Source organism: Adiantum capillus-veneris, chromosome 6, assembly GCF_014529385.1.
Source record: "Adiantum capillus-veneris isolate H3 chromosome 6, ASM1452938v2, whole genome shotgun sequence".
Classification (NCBI taxonomy): domain Eukaryota; kingdom Viridiplantae; phylum Streptophyta; class Polypodiopsida; order Polypodiales; family Pteridaceae; genus Adiantum; species Adiantum capillus-veneris.
The window spans coordinates 155453732-155478550 of record NC_140936.1 but is presented as its reverse complement, the minus strand read 5'-3'; the positions used below and the strand labels follow the sequence as shown (position 1 = coordinate 155478550).

The window sequence follows — 24819 nt, the reverse complement described above, 5'->3', positions numbered from 1 at the left end:
AGGTAAAGATGTTGTCAAGGATACTGCGTTCCTTAACAAAACCTGTCCGAGTCCCATATATCAGACTCTCCAGAAGTGGCTGAATTCTCAAACTCAGAGCCTTGGCAAGAATTTTGTAGGCTGAGTTGAGAATGGTGATGGGGCGCCACTGTCGAATCTCATCCAAGTTGCCACCCTCCTTGGGAATGAGGTAGATCAGGCCCTCACTCATGCTGTCAGGCATCACTCCTGTGTGCAAAATGTACTGAAAAGCACTGCAGAGATCTGGGCCAAGCAGGTCCGAGTACTCCAAGAAAAAACTGGGAGACAGTCCATCCTCACCTGGACAACTACCACGGGGGAGGGCCCTAAGAGCCGTGTGCAGCTCCTCAAGCTCAAGTGGCAGCTCAAGCCTCTGACCCATCTCCTCAGTCACAAGACAAGGCATCTGTGCCCAAACCTGCTCCCTGCATGCATCTTGACGCGCTGACTGGGACTCTACAGACAGTAACTCACGGTAAACGTTAGTAGCAATTGCACGCATATCCTCGGGCTGAGAAGCAACTGACCCATCGGGTCTCCTCAACTGACTGACCTTGGCATGCGAATACCGAGGTCCCACTGCCTCAAAGAAAGCACCAATCACTCTGTCGCCCACCTGGGTCCAATGAGATGCCTGTCGGTGGAAAGCAAACTCATGTCGCCTCTCCTCTGTGCTAGCAAGCTCCTGCCGACCATGCTGTAACTGCTCCTCCAACCAGGGACTGTTTGGATGCTGCTCCTGCATCCTCTGTAATGAAGCAATGCCACGTCTGAGACGTTGCTCCTCCTCTCTCGCTGCAACCCGGCGAGCCAAAGACTCCTGGAGAAAAAGACGACTAATCTATGCTAGGCCTGCGGCCACTCTGTCAGCAGGAGAGTCGTGCCTGTCCAAGCCCTCTGTCCAGAGAGCCTCTACCCTCTCTCTGAGTGCTGAGTCCAACAAGACCCTCTCTGGGATGCGAAGCATCGTGCTCCCACTCCTCTGTCTGTCTGCTACTGTGAGGATCACTGGTGCATGGTCCGAGAAGGAGGTCCCTGCCAGGATGCCTAGTGTCCCTCCCAGATCACTGAAGTGGTCACTAGTGTAGAAGCGATCTACCCGCGATAGATTCACTCCTCCCACTCTGCGAACCGATGGAGAGAAGGCCAGGCTGTCTGGGGGCCTCACAAAACCAGAGTGCTCCCAAGCATCCGAGACCCTCAAAGTCATACAAAGCCTCTCCCAAGCTGTCAACTCTACTCCATGCACAGTAGCATGGCTACCACCAATCCTGTTAGAAGGGTCCTCCAGCATGTTGAAGTCCCCCCCTATGCACCAATGCTCTGCCTGCGGCAGAGACTCAGCTATCTGTGACCAAAACGTTGCATGAGCACTCGCCACATTGGACGCATAGATGTTCAGGAAACCCACTAGGCCACCCTGAACCTGCATAGTAATCCACTGAGCCCTGCCTGGCACAATGATCCCTTTGCCCACTATGGCCTGCTGCAAATAGTTCGCAATAGTCATACATACCCCACCCTGGATGCCTCGAGGTCCAAAAGCAGCTGACCAAAAAGTATCATATCGTCCACGCAAGAGCTGACCACAACGTTTGATGCGGCTCTCACACAGATGGTGCTCCTGAAGCATAAGGAGATCAATCTCTCCTCCCACAAGACAACGCTGAAGCTCCTGACGCAGTCGGCCCCGCTGGCGCTGAAACTGGGGCCCACCTAGTCCCTGCATGTTCCATGCGACGATCCTCATGGAGAGCGAGAGAGAACAGATGCTTCCGCAGCAGCTAGACGGACTATCTTCGAGGCTGGCTTGGATGGGGAGTAATCCGCATCTGAGCGTCCTCTAGATAGACGTGACTATGACGAGTGCCTGGCCCAAGCCCAAGCAGAGCAAGCCGTACGTAAAGCAACCTCCTCTGTCCACGAGTCCTCATGAATGTATACATAGCATGGCAAGCACTGTGTATCGGCAAAGAAGTAAACCACAATGTGTCTACATCCTGCTGAGTCTGGAGGTGTCGCCGCAAACTTGGCCAATGGCCACAAAGTCTGGAGCAAATCTGTAACTCCTAGTTCCTCCATGTCATGAGAGAACTCTAGTACCTGTGTGTGCAACCATCCCAACACTGAGTCGAGAGTCCACTCTGTCTGGTCTTTGCCGGAGAGGGGGAAGGAGAAGCCAATTGCTGAGTCCAATGCCTCTGTCCCCCTAGCGGCAAGGAACAGAACATGGTTCTTGAAGCAGGCTGCCTCATGGTCTGCTGAGGGGTCGCCGAGAAAACGAGTAAGCCGTAGTCAAAGAAGTCACATCGGCGCCGGATGTCAATGCTCGTCAGACCACGAGGGATAGCTGCAAGGGAAGATGTTTGTACCAGCAGAGGGGGCCGCAGGAAAGGCTGTCCCTCTCTCGCTAAGCGACTCGTGGCAAAGGCGCTGCCAAGAGATCTCCTAGCCGCAGGAGAAGGCCCTGCCCCATGGGTCGAATATGGAACTAAAGCAAGAGGGGGGGGAGAGGGAGATGGGGGGAGCGGTGGAGAAGAGGGGCGGGAAGGAGCGACAGAGGTAGAAGGGCGGGGGAAGAGGCGGGGGGGAGGATGAGGAATAAGGAGGGAACTCTGGGGGGGGGAGGGGCTGTCGAGGGTGAAGCTGGGGTAGGGGCTGGAGCAGGGACCTCATCCTGCTCTAGAGGACCAAAATAGTTCCCCGTGGGAACCCACTGCTGCTGAGTAGGTGCCTAAGGACCACTCTGAGTGCCAGTCTGACGCTGTGGCCCCTGGCGCTGTCTACCACGGACCTGCTGCCATCCCTCCTCCACTGGAGCCCCACGCTCAGAGGGTGGCTCTGCCTGTGTGCGTTGTGTCTCTGACTGTGTCTGCTGGCCAACCCTTGCAGGCTGGGGCTGAGGCTGTGGTGTAGGTCGAGACCTCCTCCGTGGACAGGCCTTCGCTGGATGGCCCATCTGTCGACAAATGAAGCACTGGTTCAGGAGGCCCGAATACTCCACACTCTGTCTGAACCAACCCCCACTTACCCGAGGCAGAAGGATAACCTTCGGGAGCGTGTGAGTGTCTCTGACCAAAACGCGAACTGAGGGAATGCCCGCCGCCTTGGCAGCTACTGAGGCTGCCGTGCGAGGTGTCTCCAGGACAGTCCCAATAGCTGAGCCTATCCTGGACAGAAGTGGTAAGTACTCCCTCCATAAACCTGGAAAGCTGACAGAGATGGGGATGTCTGCCTCCTCTACTAGAATATCCGAAGCAGGGTCGAAACCATGTCTCCACTATCAAAAGTGGGCACGTGCTGCTCGGATGGTCAGTGGACTCATGGCGATGACCTCGGACGCCATCTCGGAAGTCTCAAACTCGATCTGGTAGTAACCGCGTCCAAGTATCTGTACGTCCAAGATCCTGTCCACCTCTGCGAGAAGGCGGGCCTGGAGAAGGTCACGCAGCTCTCCTCTGCTAGGTCCAGTGCCGAGAATCTTGCAGATGACCGAAATCGCCTGCAATCGCTCTACCTCTACGGCTAGGATCGCTTGCTCTATCGGCGAAAGACCAAGTCGAATGGTGGGCTCAGCGGGGTCGGGCGAGGGGGCTTCGGACGAGTCCCTCTGTGGCGGAGCTGGAGCCTCCATCTGTGTCTACTGCTTCCATCTGTGTCTACTGCTGTGGCGGAAGAACTGACAGCGGGGAGAAACTGCAAAAAGGTGCGCCTGTCTCACTGCCCAAGGAGGACAATGCGGCTCAATCCAAAGTGCAGAAAAACCTCGGGGGAACAAGAAATGCGGGGAGGGGGGGGTGTGTGTGTGCAGGCGGGAGCTGCAGGCAACACGAGCGGGGGGCTGTAGGCAGCGGGCGGGCGAGCAGGGGCAGTGGGCGAGCAGCGGGAACAGAGATAACGGGGGGGGGGGGGGGGGCAGCAAGTGGGCGAGCAAGGCAGCGGGGTGGGCAGCAAACGGGTGAGCAGGGACAGCGGGGGGGGGGGCAGCGGGGGCGGGAGGCTGCGCAGGGGGGGGGCAGCGATGGTGCAGCAAGGGGGGGGTGTCAAACAGCAGCAGCGAGCGCTCTGCGTTTGTATACTGTTTCTTCTGCCATAAGATGAACAAACCACTACCGCACCCTAATCAAAGAACAAGAGAAATAAAAACCTAGGATTAGAAACTCAGCTCTGACTGCTTGCTCTCTCTCACACACAAACTCACCACACAGAGCAAAATGGACTTTTTTTTTTCCAGAAAAAGATCCTTTCATTAGTTAACATACCTGCCCAATGGGCGACAAGCTGCCCCTATAACAAAGGGCTACATTAGCAAGTGAGGAGACTCTCCCAATGAAAACAAAATACGTACACACAAAGGTGGCTATATCAGGAGATAGGTGGGGGGAACAGCCACATTGGTGGTCGGTACTGCCATTGGGGTGCATCCTAAACCATGGTGAAGAAAGGTCCACGCCGCCACAATCTCAGAAAAGCCTCTCGACACTCCCACATGCGGTCAGAGATACCCTAGAGACGCTCGAACTGGCCCCCGAGTGTGTGGACCAACTCTAGCCAAAAGTCACGAATAGTCTCCGCCGGTGGGACAAGGCGAGCCTCAAGATGCGAAAGCAATGGGCTCTCCAAATGAACCAGAGTGTCAAGCCGCAGATGAGCTCCTGCACATGCAGCCAATCGCCAAAAGTACGGGTTGGACCCTCTGCCATGGGCCCCCAAGAGACGTGAGGCCTGCTACCAACCAAGTGACCTCGTTGTGTATAGACCAAGGGGTTCCAAACAAGTGGCTGCCTCAACCGCTCTTCAATGCATGTGGGTTGATGTTGTTCAAGGCCCCCCCTCAGCTGCTCCCAGGACCGAAGCAAGCTCATCACAAAACGATCCTCCCACCTCCTGCTCACGCCTACTCTACGCAACTTTGTAAAGATCCAACGGGGGGAAGACCTCCAGGGGCCGCCTGTCTGGGGGACCCGGGCCTGAGTCTTGTGAGGCAACAACTTCTTCCAAGGATCTGTCCCTGGGAGAAGACCTCCGACCACCAACTTCCCAAGGAGGGCTCTGCTCTACCGTGCTGGGTCTATGATCCCCAACCCTCTCTGAGAGCAAGGGAAAGTAATGACCTGCCAAGAGACCTTGGCCCGAGCTGTTTGTGTGTCCTGTCCTCTCGCACAAGAAGTTCCTGATCAGCCGCTTCAGTTGGCTAATGCAAGAACTTGAAAAGATCCAGCAAGACGTGATGTACCACATAGTAGCCAACAACACCCGGTAGGCCACGACAATCCTGCCTACAAGAGAAAGTCGGGCTGAACTCCAATGAAGTAGCTTCCTCCTGATGGAGAGGAGCAGGGGAGCTATCTGCTGCTCTGGTGAGAGATCCAAACCAACCTGGTAGCCAAGGTATCGTATAGGAGTACCTAGCGGGGTCCACCGAAAGCCCTCGCAAGGTGACTACTCAGGCACAGGAGCACTGCCAACCCAAAAAGCCACTGTATTTCTCTAGTTGATCAATGCTCCTGATGAACAGAAAAACACCTCAAGAGCTTGCTCAGACCTATGCAAGTTGGCCTCTTGGCCCTCCAAAAACCTGAGTCATCAACAAACTCAGCATCATGGAGCTCCTCGCCCCGAATAGGCAACTACAAACCACGTAGACTAGCCTCCGCATAGAAAAGAAACGAGAAGGGGGCAAGAGGGCAGCCCTGGTGAGCCAAATGTGAGAGTAAAAAATGCTCCCCTCTCCCCATTGCCAAGAGCATCTCACTATGTGCCCGTCTGTAAAGAGCTGACACTCCGCTGATCCATGCATTTGAGAACCCCATCCTCCATAAAGAGCCCTAAAGAAAGTCTCAAACAACTCTATCATACGCCTTCTCAAAGTCGAGAAGAAGTATCACAAGATCCTCTCCTCTGAGACGAGCTAATGCTGACAGCTCCGAGAAGGTGAAAATGTTGTCAAGGATATTGCACTCCTTGAAAAAGCCAGTCTATGTCTCATGGATAAGGCTCTCCAGAAGCGGCTGTACTTCTCAAACTCAAAGCCTTGGCTAGGATTTTGTAGGCTGAGTTGAGAATGGTGATGGGTCGCAACTCTCGGATCTCATCCAAGGAGCCACCCTCCTTGGAGATAAGATACATCAATCCCTCACTCATGCTGCCAGGCATCTCACCAGTGTGCAGAATGTGCTGGTAAGCACTACAAAGGTTAGAGCCAACCACATCTAAGTACTCTAAAAAGAAACTAGGAGTCAAACCATCCTCTCTTGGGCAGCTGGCCCTTGGAAGTTCCATGAGGGCCTCCTGCAGCTTCTCTGGCTATAATGGCCGCTCGAGTCGTTGGCGCATCTCCTCTCTGATTAGACAGGGCATCTCTGCCCATACCTGCTCGCTCCATGCCTCTCGACGCTCTGACTGCGGCTCTTCAGCTCATAGGAACTCTCTACAAAAGTCAGTAGCAACTGCACGCATATCCTCGGGCTCAGTCGCAATGGACCCATTAGGCCTGCTCAGTTGCCTAACACTAGTGTGTGCGTGGTGAGGATCCATAGTCTCAGTCCCAACTTGTGTCCACTGGGATGCCTATCAATGAAAGGCAAAATCGTAACGTTGCTTCTCTATCGTGATCAGCTCCTGCGGAGCCTATTGCAGCTTCCCCTCTATCCAGGGGCTATCCGGGTGACGCTCCTACATCCGCTGTAAGGACGCAATGCCCCGTTGGAGTTGCCTCTCCTCCTCCCTAGTTGCAGCCAATCGGGTTGCAGACTCGGGAAGAAAGAAACGGCTAAGCTCCTTGAGGCCATTGGCCGCTCTAGTAGCTGGGTCCCCCTGCATGGCCAAGCTATCTGTCCACAGTGTCAGAGCTTGCTCTCTAAGCTCTGTATCCAACAAAATCCTCTCTGGGAAGAGAAGCTGTTACGTGCACATCTAACCCTATGTGCATGTGGACAAGCTACTTCACGACAAGGGTTCAGTTAGCCTAGCTTAGGAAGTGTTCTGGCACTTTTGTGAGTTTGTTCACAGACCGTGCATGACCAGGCACTTAGAGTAGATGCATATCCTCTAGTTGCACACAGCATGATCATCAACATTACCATCAGATTCAATCAAGAGCATTTTACAGTGCAGAAAACCTATTTTTCCTATTTTAGCCATTTTTCACTTATTATTTTTAAGTGACTTTTGTTGGGAATTGGGTAGGGCAATTTGACTCAGCTTGTATAAAAGAAAACCTAACCCTAGTGGATTCTGGTAGAAGAGGAAAGGAGAGCATAGGCACCTACTTGCAGCAGGCCCTCCAAAAGACTTCTCAAGCAAGAACCCTTGCACAGCCCTGGCGTTTTTCATCAGGTAAACCCAGCGTTTTCAGCAGCTATCCCGTAGCAGAGCAGCCCCTTGGTCCAGTGTTTTTGCAGCCCATTGGTCCAGCGTTTTTGCAACATACAAGACAGTGTTTTCAGCCAAGGCTTGACAGCGTTTTTCAGCCTGGCTTGCTCACGTTTTTCAGCCTTTACAATCACCGGTAGAACTAGCGGTTTTCAGCCAAGATCAGCAGCGTTTTGGAGGTCCACATCAGCGTTTTTTGCATTGATGTAGCAACATTTTTCCAGCCCTAAGAAGCAGCATTTTTCAGAAGCCATCAAGTTCGCAGATCAGCCCCAACTTGGTGCAACAGTGACCGAGTTGCAACATTCAGTTTTCAGCCTTAGCATCCTCATCGTCGTCCGCACCGCTGACTTCGACATAGCATCGCTTAGACTCACAGCATCAGCTCCTTGTATCATATTTGTGCAATCAATAGTAGACCGCTCTCACCATAGAGAGGGGGGCCTTCGGAGGACGGTTGGATAACATTCTGGTGTCGTATTCTTCTCTCTCTATCTCTCAGTCTCAGCACCTTCATTCACAGTGTTTATCCACTTTGTTTGTGACCACTTGCACTCTCTCAATAAAGGAACGGAAGGCTCTCCCTTCCGTAAGTAAAAGGAACCTTGAGCACAGTTCGGAGCACTCATCTTGAGCAAAGTTCAGCATTCACTTCCATACATTGGTATTAGAGCTTTGGAAGTGTTCTGTATCAGTCAAGGAAAGAACCACAAGAACCAAATATTTTTTTTTCTTGTTGCGGTCGCACGTAACCCAAGTCCTTCCTCTTGGGCGTGTCGATTCCTAATCGTGTTTTCGAAGAGCGACAAGAATCCCAAGAAAGAAGGGCTTGCCAGCCTCCCCTTGTCTCTCTTTTCACTCATTGAGAGCGGACCGTGCACTTAGCGGCCGACCAATCAACGTGAGGTGGGAAAAAGCAACCTTGGTGTGAGCGCAAGGCCGCCAAGGGGTGCACCCGCAGGAAAGAGAAGAGCTCAGGTAAGAGAAGATCCTTCTCTAACATAGATTGCAAGCTAAAGAATGAACTCAAGACCCCCTCTAGAACCCAAGAACCACAAGAACCCAAGTTCCTCGTGAACTTAAGAACCCAAGACTTTAGTGTATGGTCATTACCCGAAGCGGAATGGATACTTCGCATGGAGGTGATGAGCATGGCAGTGGCGAAGAAGAATTTTCCCCACCAAGAGGTTTTTTTGACCCTCCCCCTTTCCCATCTACGCCAAGGATTGCACCAAACCCTATGGAGGCTTTGGTCAAATCGATGATGGACATGATGCTACACCAAGAAGCGCGACGTGAGACCTTGGAGCGTGAGCGCCAAGAAAGACACGACTCCATGGAACGGGACTGCCAAGAAAGACAAGCATCCTTAGATCGCGAGCGTGAGCAAGCGCGCTTGGCGGCCGAGGACCGAAAAGAAAGAAAAGGTAGCTATTGAGCGTGAGCGTGAGCAAGCGCGCTTGGTGACCGAAGCAAGAAAAGAGGTGGCCGAAGAAAGACAGGAAGCTATTGAGCATGAGCGTGAGCAAGCGTGATTGGTGGCCGAAGCAAGAAAAGAGGCGGTCGAAGAAAGATAGGTAGCTATTGAGCGTGAGCGTGAGCAAGCGCGCTTGGTGGCTAAGCAAGAAAGGAGGCGGCCGAAGAGAGATGAGCGGCTTTGGAGGCAAAGCATGAGGCGCGGAGAGACCAACGCATGCAAGAGTTGGTCCGACAAGTTATCACCTCGAAACCTGAGCCAGCCAAAGATGTTGGTGGTTCCTCAAGTGGCACAAGCCGAGATTCGGACTCCAACAACCCCGTCACCGAGAAGTTGACTTTCAGTAAGCATGATGGTAAGATGGATGCTACTATTATTCATTCTTGGTTGCATCAATTTAATGTTTACTTTGCGACAACTAAGAAGAAAACAAATAGCAAGGTTTTGACGGCAGCTACGTACCTTGCCGGTGATGCCATAAATTGGTACTATGCATGGCAAGAGCCACAGTTGACCCCGCACCTAGAGAAAGCCGAGGAAGGCACGCCCCTTTCCTTCAATTGGGCCGACTTCCAAGACAAGCTCAAGGCGCGATTTATGCCCCCACAATACCTAGCACCGTTGAAAGACGATTGGCGCGGTCTCAAGCAAAATGGTATGCCCGTTATGTCTTTCTCTAATCGTGTTTTGCAACTCGCCACCCAATTTCGCAAATCGGATGCTGAACGCAAGGAGGCGTTCCTTTATGGATTGGACGAGTATATCAAGTATGATGTGGAGGTGCTCGATCCAATCGACCTCAACAAGGCAGTAGCGATTGCTCTCGCACAAGTGATGAAGCACAAAAAGGGAAAGCCTAAGGAAAACAAGACTTCTCAAAGTACTTCTCAGAACCCTCATAATGGTAAGAACGATAAGAATGGTAAGAATGGTAACTCTTCTAGCCCATCTTCCTCTAATCCTTCAGAAAAGAACCCTCAAAATGAATCTAAGGGTAAAGCTAAAGCACCTGCAAAACCCCGGATGAAAAAACCGCACAAGGAATTATAGGAGGATACATAACGGCTGAAGAACAAGTGATTTATGCTAAGGAAGGTAGATGTTATCAATGTCACGTCAAGGGTCACATTAAGAAGGCTTGTCCTAAGACAACCCCACCTAAAGAACCTAAGGCACCTACAGCAACCACAAGCACTTTAATGAACCAAGCTGAATCTTCTCATGTATCTGACACACACATTGATGAGTCTCTCATAAAGTGTTATGATCATGTAAAGGGTCAGCTTTTTGTCATATTGTTTAATCTAAACAATATGCATGATGTGATTAGTGCCTCTCTTATAGAGAGAGCCCGCCTAGAGGTTAGTCAGACATCTCTCGAGGTGTCTGGCTTCGCTCCCGGTATGGACACTCTTTTATCATGCAAGAGTGCCTCGATGTGTTGTTTACAGTTCAACAAGCTCCTTTCCATAGAAAATTTGTCATGTCTCCTCTCTCAGGATGTGATATGCTTTTGGGCATCAGATGGTTTCGTGAACATAACCCTCTCATTGATTGGGAGGAAAACACTCACATTAAATGCCAAGAGTGACTCTCCCATGATCATTCATGTTGAGGAGGGTCTGCATTCTTTGCCTCTCATTTCTCATGTGCAGGTAAAGCGTGAATTACGACGAGGAGCACAAGCGGCATTCATTTATGATGCTCCAGTTACCCAGAGCATTAAGGCTCCAAAAAGGTATTCTTACCAAGTTTAAGCATCTCTTTTTGCAGGATGATCTTCCACTCCGTCTCCCACCCGAGCGGCCGGAGGATCATCGCATGGAGCTTACGGAGGGGGCACAGCCTGTCAATAAAGCTCCCTACCATTTGAACAAGACACAGGAAGAAGAGTTAGAGCGGCAACTCACGGGGTTGGTGGCTAGAGGATTCATACGTCCTAGTGTAAGTCCAGTTGATGCTCCTATTTTGTTTGTCCGCAAGAAAGATAGTTCGTCTCGTTTGTGTGTTGATTACAGGGCATTGAACAAGATGACCGTCAAGAACAAGTTTCCGATGCCTCGCATTGAGTATATCCTTGATAGGCTCAATGGGGCAAAGGTCTTCAATAAGGTCGATCTCAAGAGTGGATACCATCAGGTAAGGGTATTCAAAGGCGACATCTTCAAGACCGCTTTTCGCACAAAGCGAGGGCAATGGGAATATGTTGTTATGTCTTTTGGATTGACAGGTGCCGTCGGTACATTTAACCGTCTCATGGTAGGCCTTTTTGGCGATATGGTTGGTGTATGTGTGTTCATCTTTCTTGATGATATCCTCATTTTTCTGCATCGTGGGAACAATATGCAAAGGATGTAGAAAGGGTAATAACCCGATTGGATGAGTGTCAGTTGTACATTGCAACTAAGAAATCTGATTTTTTTCTCACTGAAGTTACTTATCTGGGTTATACCTTTCCTGCAGAAGGCGTCAAGCTAGACCCCATGAAGGTGGAGCAGGTATGTAATTGGGATTTACCCAAAGCTACATATGATGTGCGTTCTTTTCTTGGTTTATGTCAAGCATATAGTTCGCACATAGAGAATTTGCACGCATTGCCGCACCTACGACTGATGTTTTGAAAGGGGTAAAGACTCGCACAAGATGTGGCACGATTGTTCATAAAGCATTGGTACCCCCTCTGTGGTTTGCCAAAATCGATTGTTTCAGATAGGGATGTTATGTTCACGTCCAATTTTGGCACTAAGTTGAATTTTTCATCGACTTTTCATCCACAGTCAGATGGTTAGACAGAGATTTACAATCAGTTGGCTTTTGATGTTTTAAGGTCATATGTGCATGATCAGTAGTCTCATTGGGAGCTCTCTCCCATAGGTTCAGGCTATTTTGAATGACTCTTATTCCTCTGCCATTGGTCGAACTCCGTATGAGCAGCTTTTGGCCGTCCATTCCAGTCACTCTTGACTCGCTCAGTCAATCAAATGCCAGATGTCAATGCTGAAAGTCAGTCAATTGAGATTTCCGAGAGTGTGAAGCTTCGGCTAAGCAAGGCTCAGGAATCTTATTCATGGCAGGCTAATAAGCATCGTCAGGATGTTTCGATCAAGGAAGGAGATTGGGTGTATTTAAGAATCATGAAGCAATGTCTTAAGCAAGTTGGAAAGAAGTGTCCTAAGTTGTCTTTTCGAATGTATGGTCCATTTCCTGTCATTAAAAAGATAAATGAGGTTTCAATGAAATTGCGATTGCCTACCTCATGGTCAATGCACAACGTTTTCCGTGTTTCTTGGTTGAAAGTGTTTCAGGGCACACCTCCGAAGGACATTTTTGAAGAAGAAGAGCCAGAGATCATTGATAAAGCTGAAGTCATGGAGCCGGAGCAAGTGTTGTTGCATCGGTTTCGCCATGGTTCAAAGAAGCAAGTGAGACAGTACTTTTTGAAGTTCAAGGATCGAGGAACCCACGAAGCAGTGTGGGTTGATTAAGAGTTTTTCAAAGACTATCCCGAGATGTTGGCAGCCTCCAAGGAAGCCATGCAGATCGGTACCAATACCTCACTTTAAAAAGGAGGGGATGTCACGTGCACATCTAACCCTATGTGCATGTAGACAAGCTACTTCATGACAAGGGTTCTGTTAGCCTAGCTTAGGAGGTATTCTCACACTTTTGTGAGTCTGTAGCATGACATTGTCACTCCTCTGTCTATCTGCCACTATGAGAATCATTGGTGCATGATCTGAAAAGGTGGTCCCTGCTAGTATGCTAATTGAGCCACCCACGTCACAAATGTTGTCACTAGCATAGAAGCGATCTATCCTGGATAGATTCACGCTTCCCACTCTACGATCCGACCGTGAGAAGGAAAGGTTATCTGAGGGCCGTGCAAAGCCTACATGCTGCCATACATTTGCAATCCTCAAAGTCATACATAGGTGCTCCAAAGCAGCCAACTCTGCCCATGAACAGTAACATGACTGCCTCCAATTCTGTCCCAGGGGTCCTCCAACATATTGAAGTCCCCCCCAATGCACCACAGCTCAGCATGAGGCAAAGCCTCTGCAAGAAGCGACCACAACTCAGCCCATGAACTTGCCTGGTTGGGTGCATAGATGTTCAAGAAGCCTACCAGGCTGCCCTGAACCTACATGGTGACCCATTGGGCCCTGCCTTGCATCATGCCTTTGTCCACAAGGGCCTGTTGCCATGAATCCGCAATGATCATGCATACTCCTCGATACCACGAGACCCAAAGGAGGCAGCTGACCAAAAGGTCTCATAGCGGCGACGCAAAATCTGTCCACAACGCCGAATACGGATCTCACAAAGATGGTGCTCCGGTAGCATGAGAATATAAATGGGACGACCCACTAAGCATCACTATAACTCATGTCTCAGACAACCCCGCTGGCGAACAAACTAAGGTCCTCCAAGGCCCTATATGTTCCATGAGACTATCCTCATGTGATCAATGGGAAAAAATTGATGCTACCGCTGCAGCCAGCTGTGCTATCTTCGATGCCGGTTTGGATGGGGAGTAGTCTGCATCCGAACGACCTCGAGATAAGCGAGTCTGCAACTCGTGTCGAGCCCATGCCCAAGAGGCTCGTGCAGTCCTCTGGGCCACATCCTCTACCCAAGAATCCTCATGGGTATATACGAAGCAATGAGATAACTGTGCATCTACAAAGAAGTAAACCCCAATGTGCCTGCATCCTGTGGCATCTGGTAAGGTCACTGTGAACTTGGCGAGAGGCCACAAAGTCTTTAACAGATCGGTGGCCCCAAGCTCCCCTGTGTCTCCACGGCCTCAGTCTGAAGCCAACCGAGCACTAAGTCCAGAGTCCAAAGTCCAGAGTCCAGTCTTGCTAGTCACGACCGCAGAGTGGAAAAGAGTATTCCACTGGAGAATCCACAACGTCTATACCACGTGCCACTAGGAACAGAACGTGTACTCCAAAACAGACCGTCTCTAGGTCGGCATGGGTGTCGCCCAGGAAGTGGATAAAATCGTAGTTCAAGAGGTCCCAACGTCTACTGATGTCGAAGCTAGAGAGGACCACTGGAACAACCGCAAAAGCCGAGGTCTCCACCAGAAGAGGCGGTCGGAGAAAGGGCTGGCTCGAGACTCAAAGAAAAGGTGCTACCCAAGGAGCGGCAGGTAGCATGAGAGTGCACAAACCCAGCAGCAGGAGGAGGAGGAGAGGGATGAGGATACGGTGGATGGGAGGGACGGGAGGAGGAGGTGAGGAGATTGCGGGGGGAGATGGAGTGGCATCTGAAGGGGAGTCGAAAGGAGACTGAGGCGCTTCGGGGGCGGGGGGGAAGAGTGAGGCGGTTCCTCCTACGGTGGCGAGGACAAGGAGAGAGAGTCGATGTTGGTCTCCTGGTGCAGGGGTCTGAAGAAGTTCCCCGTAGAAACCCACTCCTAGCGGGAAGCAACCCTCGTTAAGCTGGCAAGCTGTCTCTGCTGGATCTGGATCTGGGACGGTCTCCGAGGCCCCTATAGGGGGGACCACTTAGCTCGAAGATGGGCCCGCCCTAGTGGAATGCGGCGGTGGAGCATGTTGGCAGGCTCTCTTGCGTGGACATGACCATGTAAGGTGGCCTATCTGCCTACAAATGAAACACAAGTTTGGGAAGCCCGAATACTCCACTCTATGACTGATCTGCCCTCCATCCACCCGAGGTAGAAGAACCTCCTTCAGGAGGGTGTGAGTGTCCCGAAAAAGAACCTGTAACCAACCGACCTTGGCCGCAACTGAAGCTGAAGTGCGTGGGGTTTCCAAGACTGCCCCGAGCATGGAGCCAATCCTGGAAAGCAAAGGAAGATATTCCCGCCTCAGTCTAGGGAAGAAGACTAAGATGAGGATATCTACCTCCTTCTTGCAACAAAAGTTCTGAAGACCACAAATTTAAAATCTATGTGCCTCTATGTGCAAAATTGGCGCGAACAGCAAGCTGCCATGGCCCGACTACACATAAGAAAGGCTAGTCGAGGTCAAAAAATTGCATGAAGAAGTATGAAGAAGGCATGACCCAAGACCTGAAAATTTCTGATGTTTGGCTGAACCGTTTTATGTTTGTACATGAGTTTAAGTTTATATACAATGATTGCTTCAAAAAACTCACTTACGGGCACCCAAGGCAACCCGATAGCAAGCACTACACTAGCGACTTGCATTGCATGTACATGTGCTTGCTCTAAAAACCCCACAAAAAGAAAGCCCACACACCCTTTAGACATTGCGCGCCATGTCCACAAGTATAAATTTAGAAAAAACTAGGTGTCCAAAATGCACACAACAGTGCCTGGCCAAAAAAGTCCTAACTGGAAGAACTGTAAGCAAACAACACCATAGAAAAAACCGACACTTTTAAAGACATTTTACTGCTCCATATCATCCTTAATCATTTTCTCCACCAGGACAAAAACTTGTAGATTTTCTAAATGCTATTTGCATAGTCATGATCTTATAGTCCATGAAGGAGGAAAGCGTAAATTGAATGCACAGAAAGCTGAGGTAGAGACAAAGGACCATGAGCAAGGGTGGCCCAATATAGGCTCCAATCTGCCAATTTTCCGACTCATCCAAAGAAGGAATCCAACAAAATTTGAATCTTTGCCATAAAGGACAATAATGATAACCCAGGGCACAAGCATCTACGAAAAATAGCACTTGACCTCTATCATCCACCACATCTTTAATGAAGTAGACACCTTTTTTTGCAAGGAAATAAGCATTCCTAGGAAAAACTCTACATTTGAATCATTATTCACTTGTGGAGTCCAGTGAAGAAACTGTACAAGCTTTTTTCAAGCTAAAATCAGCTTTGTAGAGACTGGACAACCAGAAATCTTGTCATCAAAATGACCAAAAACTGCATCCCAATGCATGACCGTCCAACTGCCAAAAGATGTAGAAGGCATCTTAATACACGTCTGTCAACACAATAGCCCAAGCAGCAAAGAGATCTTTCGTGCCTTATAGTATCATTGGGTGTGGTTAGACGGAGCAACATCTCAATTCAAGGCAAAGTCACCATTTTACTTTGTTGCACGGTACAAAATGCTCATAGTTACCAAAATGCTATGGAGCTTCTTTTGTTTAGGTCATGGCAAGGGAGAACATGGTGGGGAAAGTGCTATTATTAAGAGGGCGTGGACACAGGAGCAACTAAAGATAGATGGTGTACCTATGAGAGATGTCATGGCTTTTTCAAGTCTCAAGTACTCAGGTTCAAATGGAGAAGGCATGGTTTTTTGGGAGATCAAAGAAGGGGACGTACACCATAACATTAGGTGGGATTGTGAAGCTATTCCTCAATCTTGCTCCATTCATAGTGTTCATAGTGTGTGTTCGTTTCCACCATAAGGATGACTTGTGCTGGCAATGATCATTATCTAGCATTTGGCAGAGTCATCTACCTTTGAAGGAACGCATTTTCTTGTGGCGCTTCTAAGTATGAGCTCTACCTGTTTGGCAACTTATTGCATGCACGACATATTGCGCTTTCTTGCTGCCTGAGATGCCATGAAGTCGAGGAGACTGTGCTGCACTTATTGTGGGGTTGTCGCTGCTCCAGATCCTTCATTTCGGCAAGTGTCGGCCGCTCTTCAGATGCTTTTGCCTTCCAGCTTTTTTTATAGACGGTATTGGCTTTTTGGGGTGCTCTAGTCTCCACAATCTCACTTAAAGGTATTTTTTAATTGGGTCAGATTTTGGATTTTGTGGGCCATTTGGCACCACCTCGCTTTGAGGTTTCCACCTGTAAATTCTATCAACAAGATTTACAAAAAAAAAGTGTGTGTGTGTGTGTGTGTGTGTATCCCGATGGGTTCTTTTCTTAGGACATGCCATATCCGCCCTTCATCTTGTGTCCGTTGCTCGACTGCGGAAGAGGATGTTTGTCACCTGTTGTGGGATTGTTGTATTACTCAAGATTTCCTTCGCTGTGTATCGGCGTGCATGCGGCTCCATTTTCCCACGACGGTCTTCTATAAACGGTTTTGGGCATTTGGTATTTTCTCACCGGTGTTGCAGCGCTTCGCGGTCTTCTTCATGTGGGTCAGGTTTTGGGCTTACTAGAGCCTATGGCGACAGCGTATTGGCTATATGTTCCATCGCATTCATGCAGATCCCTTCCCGTTCTTCAAGCTCTCTTAGGCACTCTTTACGGTTCGCCTTGGAAGTTGGTGATATCACTGCAAAGATACATCAACTTTCCTATGAATGCTTTTAGCCATTTTGTACAGCCGAACACTTTTGTGTTCCTTCCCTTGTTCCTGATTTGTTTGGTGGGTTTTCCTTGCTTTGAGGTTTCCCACAAGTAGATAAATCAAATTGAATTACAAAAAAATAAAAGTGTGTGTGTGTATAGACATGCCAAAACCAATGTAAGCATTGGCGATATTACTCACACTTTACAAAGCAAATAATAGTGTTCAAGAATTTACTGTGAAAAAACATATTCTACTCTTGTTAGAGGACTTATAACTCAACAGAAAAAACCGTCCTGATTACAGGTGCAACATGTTCAGACACTTCCAAAAAAAAATCTTGATAAGATTTTTGATTGTCAACCTGTAGATAAAAGGGCCAATAGCATTCATAAAGCCTTTTTTTTTCATGGATCAATCTATTTTTTGAGTTGTGTGTAGCTATTGAATGACGATTTATGCTGCTGCTATTGCATTAGCTTGCCATGGTCTACAATTGGTAGGCAAAATGTTGCATATTCTAGCCTTTGGCACTTAGCAAAATCAATGCAGGTATGTGTTGCCGATCTATTAGCTCTTTATATACACATGGAAAGTTAATGTAAGTACTTAAAAACTTGATGGAGAATTATCACACTCACTGATAAAATGTTTTTTGCTGTTGAAACCAAAAGCAGGACAGTCCAAAGCATGGCTCCTTGAAGCTTATGAAACAAAGGGTATAATGTAACCAGGACTGTAGTCAGAAACTGTAAAGTTCCAATGCCAGAGTTAGCAGGACTTCAATTCTAAATAAATGACTGTTAAACACAGATTAACAAAACTAACAACTAGTTAGGTCTTCAAATCACTGAACCATGACTAGAGTAGCCCATTTGCTAAGAACATACATTCTACATATAATCTTGGATAGCAAGCAAGCTTACTGCTGAGACACGGACTAACAAGATAGCTTCCACTCTGTTTGCAAAGAGAGGAAACAGTAAAAGCTGGAAGAGAAGGATTGCAGCTCCTGTAAATGACAGAATAAACTTCACATGTTTTGGTTTAAGGTATTTCAAGTGTTGACCTATTGTGCTCCATGTCCATAAATAAGCTCTTACCACTTACAGCGAGAACATCAGCCACTTCAGAGGATGTAAATACCAGACCACCATATGATTTAGGACTCACAGCCCATAAGGAAAAGGTCTGAAACGGTTCTTAACATTCGATTATCTTGTAATGAAAAGGATAGCATAACAGGAAGCTGCCATTACCTCTGAATATGCAGTGGCTTGTATGACCCAAAAGGATATTAGGGTAATCGAGGCCATAAGACCCCAATTGGTCCAAAGTGGTTTTTTTGCAGCAGGCACACTGTCACTGAAGATGTTTTCTTTGGTAATTTCATGAATCTTCTTCTCAAAAGTCACAATACTTCTACCATGGTTGTGTCGAGTCTCCTGTACATGAAGCACCTTAATTAGGATGATATAGCTTTCTTAAAAAAATAAAACTAGGATAAAACACTCAAAACTTTAGCACCAATAAATTTGGTGTTAAACAATAGTTTAATTCCTCACAACACAAACCCTATACTCTGCCTAAACCCAAAGTGACCACATCCTTTATTAAGCCTATTATCTATGTCTTGCGAGTTCTAATGGCGGAAACATCGATGTTGATTCCATGTGTGTCACCCTTGCAGCTACTGGAAATAAAGAGGAGCAAAAGTGCCGAGTGACAAGAGCTTCAATGCTTCCCAAAGCATAAGACAAAAATAAACTACTAGACGTCCTTCTATATCAGCTCTTTTACCTACTGTTCTTTGAGAAGACGTACAGACATGTAATAACTAGCAATGACCATAATGAGGCTACTTTACCAGAGCCACTCCTATTGGGTTAAGCTTGCATGCAAAATGGAGATTCAATCTTAGAATCCTGTAAGAAAAATTGTTCAGCTCTCTAACAGGGCTGTTATAGGTACAAGCAGCCAACATCCTCTGGTGTGTACGATCCACTCCATATGTAACTAGCTGCCTCTAAAGCATCAAAAAGTTACAACCTTCCTCATAGAAGAGTGCATATATTCAAAGTGACAAATCTAACGACCATCATGATCTAAACAAATGAGAATCCTCGGGAGTTGCACAATCTCACATGTTAGGAGGTAATGTGTGGGTCTCTCTATAACCTTTCTTTCTTTTGCACATAATAATCCACAAAAGCTCAATTGAATATCACTGTAGCTACCCAGATCCTGTCTATAATATAGTCTGCACCCATAATGACTGCTAGATGTCTTTCTACGTAGCTTCATGTTCAGCTCTCTAACAGGGCTGCTATAGGTACAAGCAGTCGACATTTTGTGGTGTATATATCCGACCCTATATTCTACCTGACTGTAAGGCATCAAAAAGTTACAACCAATCCTCACAGAAGAACACATATATTCATAGTGATAAATCAAACAAACATCATGATCTACGCTGTGATAATCCTCGGGAGTTGCAAAATCTGACATGTTAGAGGTAATGTGAGGGATCTTTATAACGGTGGCTGGCAGATGCAGCGGACTTAGAGAGATTACATAGAATTGAGCAATCGCACAATCACAATCCTTTTTTTAAACCTTGCATTAGTGAATGAGGCTTTATGTTTACGATGGATTCATCAAAATGAATAGAGAGCTTGATGGAAAGATAGATCTCTCAATGTAGATAGGTCAAGCTATGAAGACTTTCTATAGAGAATAATAGATCTAGATATGCAGATAGTAGATGTGAGCGAGGGTCAGAGAGATGGTGGTAGAGAGAGAAATGAAATGAAATGAAATGATATATTAACGTCTTCAAAAGGCCAAAGTGACCTATGAGACAAAAGAGTTTATAGATGGTGAATCTGATACAATGTCTGTGTAAAAGACTGAAATGAACTGAGCTAAAGTGAAATAAAATGAAATGAAATGAAAGGCTGAAATGCTGGAATCAGGATCCAATGATATCCAGCATCGGTCGCTGGCAAAGCTCATCAATGTCCTTCTCAGTGAGTACTCTGACTGGGTGTCTCCCATGTCGTGCCAGAACAGTCCAAACCCTCTGATGCAGACTCCACCGATGTGTCGATGACCCTCGCAGTCGTGGGCATCTGGATCTCCTAAGCTCAGTGGCCCTTTCATTTAGTGTGCCCTTGGTACAGGTGGACTTTGAAGTCTGCTGTGATGCCTGCTCATTTGAATGTCGTGTATGTAGTCTGAAGAAATCAGTGATCTCCCTCTGTGAGTGTCTCCTACTGTCTGGGTCTCTTCAAGAGGCTCTCCCTATGTCTGCACAACTCCAATAAAAATAGCCCAAGGCATCTCTGATCCTGATATCTCATAACTTTGGCCAATGGTCCAAAACCCTCTCTAAATAGGCAGTGGAAACGGCCTCATATCTCATAGTGGACTGGGTAGTGACATATGTGATGTAACTCTGTCTCTGGCTCTATATGGCATAACTGACAAATCCTGGCCTCCGTTGGTACTCCTCTAAATCTGCCAGCCTTAACCTCTAACTGATGTGATGATGTGTGCATCTATCCATTAACACATCGTAATCCATGGGATAGATGAGTGTCCATGTAGGCGGGTCTGGTCACAAAACCATCCTCTATAAGCTCAAGGAGATGCTCTTTGTAGAAATCCATCTTGGTACCAAGCACACGCATAGGTAGTATCCATGTCCTCCTAGTGTCTAATTGAATCAAGTCTTGTTTGATGAGCTGAGTGATCTCATTGCTTAGTCCGTGTGAGAGACGAGGGTGCATCCAGTGAATACCGGAAAGGGGGTAATCTATCCATGTCAAAACCATGCACCTTGAACCAAGCTGTCATCCATGCATACCAACAAGACGTGTCTCCCTGTGAGGCAAGCTGTCGAGAAGACTACAAATCTAGATGGGCATATCTGTCTCTAGGGAGACCCCAGATACTGTATATGAAAGAAACGGATCTGGTAAGTGCCTCGATGACCAATGAGGGAGCACAGAGCTCTGCACGGATAATCTCATGTGGTACAAAGGCCTTGGCGCTAATCATCCGAGAAATCATAGAGACCAGAGGCCACTCCATGCACTTCCATCCAACAGTACTGCCAGCCCCGCTATGGAGGTCCATGGGCTACTCATTCTACAACAAAAGCAAATTAACCACTTCCTAGTCAGACAATCAGTATGCGTCCAATCTCGCTCTGCACCCATATATGCACCCCATAAAGCATAGCTGATGTGACCAATGTGTCGAAAAGCCATAGTTTCATTCGAGGTTCCTGAAACTAAACCTGCGAACACATCCTCTCCATCTTCCCTAAAGCCGCATATGCTCTCATTAGACTAGTCTCTACTGCTGTCCTCAAAGAAAACACTAGGCAACTAAAGACCACACCAAGGTAAGTATATGGATCTGTATGCTCCACCATCTCCTGACCGTATGCAAAGATAGGTGCAAATTTGCAAATTGCCTGACCCACTGTAGTGTGGTGTTGAACACCACCTTGCCAAGGTTCACCGAGATAAGCCGCTATCACTAACAAATGTCTGCAATGTATCCAAATGCCGCTGCATTCCCTCTCATGAACCTGAGATCAACACAATATTATCTTCATATAGTGGCAATGAGATCCAAGTCCCTGCTAATTATGCTCTTCTCTCACCTCCCCTCTCAATGTAATCTGAAACCTCATCCACATACATACCAAATAAAGTAGGGGAGAGTGGACAACCCTGTTTCACCCCAATAGTGGAGTGAAAAAGCTCACAGAGAGAGAGAGAGAGAGAGAGAGAGAGAGAGAGAGAGAGAGAGAGAGAGAGAGAGAGAGAGAAATGAAATGAAATGAAATGATATATTACGTCTTCAAAAGGCCAAAATGACCTATGAGACCATCAGATACAGAGTGGTGAGTCTAATACAGAGAGAGAGAGAGAGAGAGAGAGAGAGAGAGAGAGAGAGAGAGAGAGAGAGAGAGAGAAATGAAATGAAATGAAATGTTATATTAACGTCTTCAAAAGGCCAAAATGACCTATGAGACCAATCTGTTATAAAATGGCGAATCTGTTACCATGTCTGGGTACAAAAGAACTAGATACTACTACTAGAATCCATCCTCATCTGCACTCTGGTTATCGAGAGAGTATGGCTCAAATCCTCTGTTGTAGTCTCCGTCGATGCTGTGTAGTCCCTCTCCTCAATCGTGGCCGTCTAGATCTCCGTAGCTCCAGTGCTCGGTCGATGAAAGTGCCGGTAGTGGCCGAATGAGTGTGGGCCGAGCTTTGCAATGATGACTGCTCCTCTGGCTGTCCCATATCTAGTGAAAAGAAATATGTAATCTGTCTCTGGGACTGTCTCTCTCTATCTCTCTCCAGTATAGTGTCTCTATATCTCTGTAACTCAAGTAGATATAGCCCAAGACATCTCTGATCCTCATAAATCATGACCCTAGAGAAAGGACCGAAACCCTCTCTGAATAAGCAATGGAAACGGCCCCGTATCTCATAGTACACTGTGCAATGACATATGTAATGTAGCTCTGTCTCTAGCTCTAACTTGCATAAGCGGCATATCCTGCTGTCTACTGGTATCCCTCTAAATCTACCAGTCTCATTCTCCAGCTGATGTGAGGATGTGCGTATCTGACCAATGGCACACCGCAAACCATGAGACATATGTGTGTCCATGTAGCTGGTCGAATCACAAACCCATCTCTTGTGAGGTGGAGAAGAAGAAAGCTATCTTCGTGCCCAACTCTGTGGCGGCTCTATCCATGTCCTCCTGGTATCCAATTGAATCAGGTCCTGACGAATGAGTCTAGTAATCTCCACCCGTGTAAGAGACATCAAGGGTGCCTGAAGAGAGTACTGGAAAGGGGGCAGCCTGTCCATGGTGAAACCATGCATTTGAAACCATGATGTCATCTGTGCATACCAGCATGAAGTGTCCCCTTGAAGAGCTAACTGTCTAGAAGACTCAAGGGCCAGTCTAGCATATCTGTCTCTAGTAGTATCACACAAGTTGTGCACAAAGGAGACTGGTCTGGTAAGCGCCTCAATCTCCATAGGAGGGGTAGCTAGCTCTGCTCGAATGATAGCGTGGGGTATGGAGGCCTTGGCTTTGATCAGTCGAGATCATAGATACCAAGGGCCTCTCCATACGTCTCCAACCATCCTGGCCTACAGAAGGTCCCCATGTCTGCACCCCATACAACATAGTTGAGGCCACTAAGGTATCAAAGAGCCATAACTTTGTCCGAGGTACCTGGAATTGAACCTGCGAACACGTCCTCTCCAATCCTCCCAAGGCCACAAAAGCTCTAGTCAGTCTAGTCTCTACTGCTCTTCCCAAAGAAAACCTCGGCCCAATGAAGACAACCCCAAGGTAAGTGTATGCATCTGTATATTCTACAATCTCTTAACCATATGTGAAAGTCGGTGCTAATCTCCTGATTTACTGTGGTGTGGTGTTAAACACCATAACCTTGGTTTTACCAAGGTTTACAGACAATCCACTATCCTCTACCAATTTGTGTAATGCATCCAACTGTCGCTACATACCCTCTAGTGAGTCAGAGATCAACACATTATCATCATCATATAACAACAATGGGATCCACGTCCCTGCCAGCTGGGCACCTCTATCACCCTCTGTCAATGTAATCAGACACCTCATCAACATACATACCAAATAGAGTAGGAGACAATGGGCAACCCTGTTTCACCCCAATGGTGGAGTGAACTAAATCAAATATCCCCTCCGGGGTGCGTACATGTCCCATGATTGATCTGTATAGGGCCATAATCCCCCAAATCAACACTATGGGCACCCCCATCTCCTGTAGTCTGCGCATCAATCGAGCTCTAGGTACCATGTCAAATGCTTTGCGAAAATCCACAAAGATACAATAAATCCGTTTCCCATGTGGCCTGCCCTCCTCAATGATGGCTCTGAGTGTCCGAATATGAGAGGAGAAACCCCTCTTGAAACTGGCTTGGCCCTTTGCTCGTACACCCTCACCCTCTGCCCAATTACTCAACTGCTGCTCAAGAATGGATGCATACAACCGTGCCAATGTGTGCCCAACCATAATAGTGCGGTAATTCCCAAGCTCTGTAGGATCACCTGCTTTGAAGATAGGTACAATAGTAGACAATCTCCAAGTCTCAGGTAACCCCTCACACATGGCACGAGTGAACAACACTGCAAGAACCTCTACCAACATATCTCTAGCATGTGTAAAGTGCTCTGCTACTAGACCATCATGATCATATGCCCTGCTGGTCCTCATCCTGTCAATGGCTCTCTTTACCATCTCAGTGGTAAAGAAGGTGCTGGTAGGTGGGCATGGCTCTGTAGGGTCTGGAAGGGGGTCCTATCCAGGAACCGTATATAACGATGAGGCATACTGGCCAAATATTTGGGGCATCTTAGAGAAACAGTGGCAATGGCAAAATATTTGGTGCAACATGACACTAAAGTAATCATCTTAGACCTTTACTGTTAGAAAAGGGTTGCTCATTTAGATCCTGTTTTGAGTCCCCCCTTGCTTCTAAACAAATGCAAGGTATTAAGCATGTCAAAATGCATGATGGTGCATGGACAAGCACTAAGCAACTACTAGCTGACATGTTTCTCTTACTATTAGGGATTTTATGTTTCTCCTTCACCACCTACATCAAAGATTCAACAAGCACGCCATGTATTCCTTGCAGAAATC

General features: G+C 47.7%; 1 protein-coding gene across 3 annotated transcripts in view; it reads right to left on the bottom strand.

Annotated features, from left to right (window-relative positions):
* Positions 1 to 24819, bottom strand: part of LOC147456543 (protein ZINC INDUCED FACILITATOR 1-like) — a 213313-nt gene that overhangs the window by 32456 nt on the left and 156038 nt on the right. For all 3 annotated transcript variants that reach the window (XM_086514979.1, XM_086514978.1, XM_086514980.1), the window contains 4 exons: positions 18350 to 18535; positions 18194 to 18281; positions 18017 to 18102; positions 17732 to 17839 (listed from right to left, as the gene is read on the bottom strand). In XM_086514979.1, the coding sequence (XP_086371105.1) occupies positions 17732 to 17839; positions 18017 to 18102; positions 18194 to 18281; positions 18350 to 18535 (468 nt within the window). The remainder of the gene's footprint in view (positions 1 to 17731; positions 17840 to 18016; positions 18103 to 18193; positions 18282 to 18349; positions 18536 to 24819) is intronic.